Source organism: Sander vitreus, chromosome 5 (assembly GCF_031162955.1).
Source record: "Sander vitreus isolate 19-12246 chromosome 5, sanVit1, whole genome shotgun sequence".
NCBI classification, from domain to species: Eukaryota; Metazoa; Chordata; class Actinopteri; order Perciformes; family Percidae; genus Sander; species Sander vitreus.
This window is the reverse complement of record NC_135859.1, coordinates 37,513,480-37,520,979: the sequence shown is the minus strand read 5'-3', so window position 1 is coordinate 37,520,979 and position 7,500 is coordinate 37,513,480. Positions and strand designations below refer to the sequence as shown.

Genomic DNA, 7,500 nt, shown 5'->3' with positions numbered 1-7,500 from the left:
CACACACACACACAGACACACACACACACACACACACACACACACACACACACACACACACACACACACACAGACCGACCTGGGCTCGGATCCAGAGTCCAGTGTGTCTCTCTGCGTGATGAAACAGACCATAAGGAACAGTTTGGTAACCCTGGTGTTGGTTTCACTCAACACTTTTTCTGATGTTTTTGTCACTTTTTATCAACAATTTTGAGTCTTTTATTCAGAATCAGAATCAGAAAAGCTTTACTGCCAAGTACGTTTTTTACACATACAAGGAATTAGTTTTGGTGTTGTAGGAGCACGTCACACATTCTCTAAAATAAGTTAAACAAGCAGGTTAAACAGAACAAACAATAGAAGTATAAAGTCAGAATACTGACAGCTGAAGAACTGAGTAAACTTTACTATATATTATTATAGTATATGTCTATTTATTGCATATTTTCCTCATATCAGGCAGCCCTAGTGTTTCTTTTCACTACCATGCAGGGCTTGACATTAGCACAGTCTAGAGTTTAGATTCTCTGCCCGAACCCGAACCGGGCCGACATTTTACACCACTATGATCAGGCCGGGCCCTTGATCAAGCATTAGTGTGTTTTTAATCCTGACTTTATTAGCCTTGGTGGGTGGGGAGAAAGCTCTGGCTCTCCAGCTCCTCCCGTAGCTCTGGGTGGAGGTCCTGACCTGACCTGACTGGGAGGTAAACTGGGCTACATCGTGTCTCCCCCCCTCTGCAGCACTGTTGTCGGCCAGTGGGTCAGCATGCAGACCGTGGTGAAGGACAGTATTAATGAGGTGATGGAGACCGTGATGAAGGACAGTATTAATCAGGTGATGGAGACCGTGATGAAGGACAGTATTAATGAGGTGATGGAGACCGTGATGAAGGACAGTATTAATCAGGTGATGGAGACCATGATGAAGGACAGTATTAATGAGGTGATGGAGACCGTGATGAAGGACAGTATTAATCAGGTGATGAGACCGTGGTGAAGGACAGTATTAATGAGGTGATGAGGACGTGATGAAGGACAATATTAATGAGGTGATGAGACCGTGGTGAAGGACAATATTAATCAGGTGATGAGACCGTGACGAAGGACAGTATTAATCAGGTGATGAGACCGTGATGAAGGACAGTATTAATGAGGTGATGAGACCGTGATGAAGGACAGTATTAATCAGGTGATGGAGACCGTGATGAAGGACAGTATTAATCAGGTGATGGAGACCGTGATGAAGGACAGTATTAATGAGGTGATGGAGACCATGATGAAGGACAGTATTAATGAGGTGATGGAGACCGTGATGAAGGACAGTATTAATCAGGTGATGGAGACCGTGATGAAGGACAGTATTAATGAGGTGATGGAGACCGTGATGAAGGACAGTATTAATCAGGTGATGAAGACCGTGATGAAGGACAGTATTAATGAGGTGATGGGGACCGTGATGAAGGACAGTATTAATGAGGTGATGGAGACCATGATGAAGGACAGTATTAATGAGGTGATGGGGACCGTGATGAAGGACAGTATTAATCAGGTGATGGAGACCGTGATGGAGACCGTGATGAAGGACAGTATTAATGAGGTGATGGAGACCGTGGTGAAGGACAGTATTAATGAGGTGATGGAGACCGTGATGAAGGACAGTATTAATGAGGTGATGAAGACTGTGGTGAAGGACAGTATTAATGAGGTGATGGAGACCGTGGTGAAGGACAGTATTAATGAGGTGATGGAGACCGTGATGAAGGACAGTATTAATCAGGTGATGAAGACCGTGATGAAGGACAGTATTAATCAGGTGATGGAGACCGTGATGAAGGACAGTATTAATCAGGTGATGAGACCGTGATGAAGGACAGTATTAATCATGTGATGAGACCGTGGTGAAGGACAATATTAATCAGGTGATGGAGACCGTGATGAAGGACAGTATTAATGAGGTGATGGAGACCGTGATGAAGGACAGTATTAATGAGGTGATGAGACCGTGATGAAGGACAGTATTAATCAGGTGATGGAGACCGTGATGAAGGACAGTATTAATCAGGTGATGGAGACCGTGGTGAAGGACAGTATTAATCAGGTGATGGAGACCGTGATGAAGGACAGTATTAATGATGTGATGGAGACCGTGATGAAGGACAGTATTAATGAGGTGATGAGACCGTGGTGAAGGACAGTATTAATCAGGTGATGGAGACCGTGATGAAGGACAGTATTAATCAGGTGATGGGGACCAGAAAGTCTCCTATATGGTCCCAGGTCTTGGATTATGTTGATGTCTTGATCTGGTCCCCTCACTAGTCAGCTGAGGGAGCTGTGGGTCCAGGTTTCTTCCTTCAGATCATTTGTGATCGTTCTGAATAAACTACCAGCTGTTGACGTGCGTCGTCCTCGTTGCATTATTCATTAAGATCATTCTGACAGATTCCTGGAGTTAGGGTTAGTTGGGTTAGAACGTCAGTTATAACGGCCACGTATTAAAACATTATCAGGTTGAAATCGGGCTCGGGATCATCATTACGGTTGATGTGTCGGGCCGGGCTCGGGTAGGGGGGGGCTGGATTTTTTGGGCCCGATCTAAGCTCTAGCACAGTCCCTCTCACTAGCCCCTGTGGGGGGGGCTTTATATTGTAACCCTGGTGGCTGGAGGACTGGGCCGCTGGGCCTATGGATGTACCATATATATATATATATATATATATAATATGTCCGACATGAACTCCAACCAGCACGGCTGATAGACGCCTTTTGAACACCTTTGCTTTTTGAAGCGTGAAGGCTACCGTCGAGACCGTCACGTATGTAATTGGTGGTGTTTCTGTTTACATATTGTTCTTCATGTCTGATGTGTATCATTTAAAGCTGCCCTGGTGGAAATGGTCCTGACCAATCAGCTGCCGGACCCTTGATGTTAAAAGTTGAACTTTTGATAAGGTTTTGCCTATATTTTTGTAATATAATAATTAGTTTTGGTAAATAATGTTCATAGTAAGTCAGATGCTTATTCATGTGCATTATTATTTGCTTATATTTCAGAACCACATGTAACGTCAAATCAAATACAACTTCATATTTCTCTAATATAATAAACACTGTTACACTTTTTGAAAGTATTTCAGCTTAGGTAGGCCTGTCAGGGCTTTCTCGACTCATTATTCTAGCCAATCAGAAGCTACGCTGTCTTATTCATGTTTTCATACAAAAAGCATCTATCATTTATCAGAGCTAATATGTCGATGACTGCAGTGTTATACATTTTTAGTAGTAGTTGCAGTATAATGCATCGTCTGTGTGTGTGTGTGTGTGTGTGTGTGTGTGTGTGTGTGTGTGTGTGTGTGTGTGTGTTGTAGTGACGCCATCATGAAGTACCTGGTCACCAGGTACGACGTCCCGCAGCACTGGTATCCACGGCAACCAGAGAGACGAGCCAGAGTGGACGAGTACACGGCCTGGCATCACACCAACACACGACCACACGCTGCCAGAGTCTTTCTGCTCGAGGTACACACACACACACACACACACACACACACACACACACACACACACACACACACACACACACACACACACACACACACACAGACACATACACACACACACACACACACACACACACACACACACACAGAGACACACACAGACACACACACACACACACACACACACACACACACACACACACAGAGAGACAGACACACACACACACACACACACACACACACACACACACACACAGAGACACACATACAGACACACACACACACACAGAGACAGACACACACACACACACACACACACATACAGACACACACATACACACACACACACACACACACACACACACACACACACACATACAGACACACACACACAAACACACACACACACACACATACAGACACACACACACACACACACACACACACACACACACACACACACACACACACACACACACACACACACACACACACACACAGACAGACAGACAGACAGACAGACAGACAGACACACACACACATTTCATTGTTTCTGTAGCTTCTCTGGGGATTATTAAATGTTGTGGGTGTATTTCAGGTGCTGGTCCCGCAGCAGACGGGCTCCCCGGTGGATGAGGGCCGGTTGGTCGGGGCTCTCTCTCAGCTGGAGGAAACTCTGGACCGGCTGGAGGCCATGTTCCTGCGACGGCAGCCCTTCCTGTGTGGTGATGACATCACCGTGGCCGACCTGCTCGCCGTCTGTGAGCTCATGCAGGTCAGACGCTCTGATTGGCTAAGATATTCAGTCAACGGACTGTTGGCTGTGTGTGTGTGTGTGTGTGTGTGTGTTTCTCCACCTGTTGGGGAGGGGCTTGTTGATTGGCTGGTTCTGAGCGTGCTCGGTGTGTCTCTCTGCAGCCAGAGATGAGCGGGCGGGACGTCCTGCAGCAGCGCCCCGCGCTGCAGCACTGGAGGAGCCGGGTGCAGGCGGCCGTCGGCGAGGCCTTCCACCGGGCGCACGCCGTGCTGTACGCCGTCAGAGACCGCCGCGCAGCCAAGCTGTGACATCACACACAGGAGCCAATCAGCAGTGGGGGCGGGCGAGGATTTAATCATTAATCTGATTGTATTGATTATTAGATTTAAAAACATGTCCAGCTGTTTGTTTTAATAACTTTATTTAAACGGCAGACTGTCAGAAGAACAGGATGATGTCACAGCCCTTCCTCCAATCAGCTGTCAGCTCAGAGATCACATGTTTATCTGCAGCAGAACTTCTGATCGTTGTAAATGAAATGTTTGATAATTATAGTCAGATTTAAACTTTATCAGTCAAAATGTTGTAATAATGAAGAGAAATAAAGATTTATTTTCACATTCAGTTTATTTACTTGTCTTGTTTACGTGTCTCACAGTCGCCGTGGTTACCTGTTCCTCCAGGGGCCCGTTTCAGAAAGCAGGTTTAGTGAAACCCTCTGAGTCAGTTACTATGGTAACCTAACCTCAGAGTCAGTTACTATGGTAACCTAACCTGGTCAGGAGCAGGTCTTCTTCTCTCAGTCTCCTCCTCTGACAGCTCTTTCATCTCCTCATCCATTCATCCATCCATTAATTCATTCATCCATTCATCCATCCATTCATTCATCCATCCATTCATTCATCCATCCATTCATCCATTCATTCATCCATCCATTCATTCATCCATCCATTAATTCATTCATCCATTCATCCATCCATTCATCCATTCATTCATCCATTCATTCAATCATTCATCCATTCATCCAATCATTCATCCATTCATCCATCCATTCATTCATCCATTCATTCATCCATTCATCCATCCATCCATTCATCCATTCATTCATCCATTCATTCATCCATTCATTCATTCAGGCTGTATCAGGTATATTTTAGACCAGTTTGTTATCGGCATGAATAAATAAAGGGTTGGTTAATTAACCGTGTTACAGATTATAAAACATTTTATTCTCTAACATGACGTGTCGACGATCCCGTTGATGAAGACGCTGGATGACTTCTCAGGGAGTTAAACGTGCGTGTGGAGATGATGAAGACGCTGGATGACTTCTCAGGGAGTTAAACGTGTGTGGAGATGATGAAGACGCTGGATGACTTCTCAGGGAGTTAAACGTGTCTGGAGATGATGAAGACGCTGGATGACTTCTCAGGGAGTTAAACGTGTCTGGAGATGATGAAGACGCTGGATGACTTCTCAGGGAGTTAAACGTGTCTGGAGATGATGAAGACGCTGGATGACTTCTCAGGGAGTTAAACGTGTCTGGAGATGATGAAGACGCTGGATGACTTCTCAGGGAGTTAAACGTGTCTGGAGATGATGAAGACGCTGGATGACTTCTCAGGGAGTTAAACGTGTCTGGAGATGATGAAGACGCTGGATGACTTCTCAGGGAGTTAAACGTGTCTGGAGATGATGAAGACGCTGGATGACTTCTCAGGGAGTTAAACGTGCCTGGAGATGATGAAGACGCTGGATGACTTCTCAGGAGTTAAACGTGTCTGGAGATGATGAAGACGCTGGATGACTTCTCAGGAGTTAAACGTGTCTGGAGATGATGAAGACGCTGGATGACTTCTCAGGGAGTTAAACGTGCGTCTGGAGTTGATGAAGACGCTGGATGACTTCTCAGGGAGTTAAACGTGTCTGGAGATGATGAAGACGCTGGATGACTTCTCAGGGAGTTAAATGTGTCTGGAGATGATGAAGACGCTGGATGACTTCTCAGGGGAGTTAAACGTGTCTGGAGATGATGAAGACGCTGGATGACTTCTCAGGGAGTTAAACGTGCGTCTGGAGATGATGAAGACGCTGGATGACTTCTCAGGGAGTTAAACGTGTCTGGAGATGATGAAGACGCTGGATGACTTCTCAGGGAGTTAAACGTGTCTGGAGATGATGAAGACGCTGGATGACTTCTCAGGGAGTTAAACGCGTGTCTGGAGATGATGAAGACGCTGGATGACTTCTCAGGAGTTAAACGTGCGTCTGGAGATGATGAAGACGCTGGATGACTTCTCAGGGAGTTAAACGTGCGTCTGGAGATGATGAAGACGCTGGATGACTTCTCAGGGAGTTAAACGTGTCTGGAGATGATGAAGACGCTGGATGACTTCTCAGGGAGTTAAACGTGTCTGGAGATGATGAAGACGCTGGATGACTTCTCAGGGAGTTAAACGTGTCTGGAGATGATGAAGACGCTGGATGACTTCTCAGGGAGTTAAACGTGTCTGGAGATGATGAAGACGCTGGATGACTTCTCAGGGAGTTAAACGTGTCTGGAGATGATGAAGACGCTGGATGACTTCTCAGGGAGTTAAACGTGTCTGGAGATGATGAAGACGCTGGATGACTTCTCAGGGAGTTAAACGTGTGTGTGGAGATGATGAAGACGCTGGATGACTTCTCAGGGAGTTAAACGTGTCTGGAGATGATGAAGACGCTGGATGACTTCTCAGGGAGTTAAACGTGCGTGTGGAGATGATGAAGACGCTGGATGACTTCTCAGGGAGTTAAACGTGTCTGGAGATGATGAAGACGCTGGATGACTTCTCAGGGAGTTAAACGTGCGTCTGGAGATGATGAAGACGCTGGATGACTTCTCAGGGAGTTAAACGTGCGTGTGGAGATGATGAAGACGCTGGATGACTTCTCAGGGAGTTAAACGTGCGTGTGGAGATGATGAAGACGCTGGATGACTTCTCAGGGAGTTAAACGTGTCTGGAGATGATGAAGACGCTGGATGACTTCTCAGGGAGTTAAACGTGCGTCTGGAGATGATGAAGACGCTGGATGACTTCTCAGGGAGTTAAACGTGTCTGGAGATGATGAAGACGCTGGATGACTTCTCAGGGAGTTAAACGTTAACCTCATCATATCACTAACGTCTCCCATCGTTAACGTGCTCTACATCCCAGCAGAGTCTGTGTGTCGCATTACGTTTTTTTGCAAACCTTGCAGC

The 7,500-nt window shown here is 46.0% G+C and overlaps 1 protein-coding gene across 1 annotated transcript in view; it reads left to right on the top strand.

Moving 5' to 3' along the window:
- The window catches only part of gstt2 (glutathione S-transferase theta 2), a 6,670-nt gene extending 1,787 nt beyond the window's left edge, over positions 1 to 4,883 (top strand). Inside the window, exons 3-5 of the mRNA XM_078251703.1 lie at positions 3,371 to 3,521; positions 4,101 to 4,277; positions 4,421 to 4,883. Coding sequence (XP_078107829.1) covers positions 3,371 to 3,521; positions 4,101 to 4,277; positions 4,421 to 4,567 — 475 coding nt within the window. The 3' untranslated portion in view covers positions 4,568 to 4,883. The remainder of the gene's footprint in view (positions 1 to 3,370; positions 3,522 to 4,100; positions 4,278 to 4,420) is intronic.
- Positions 4,884 to 7,500: the final 2,617 nt, after the last annotated feature.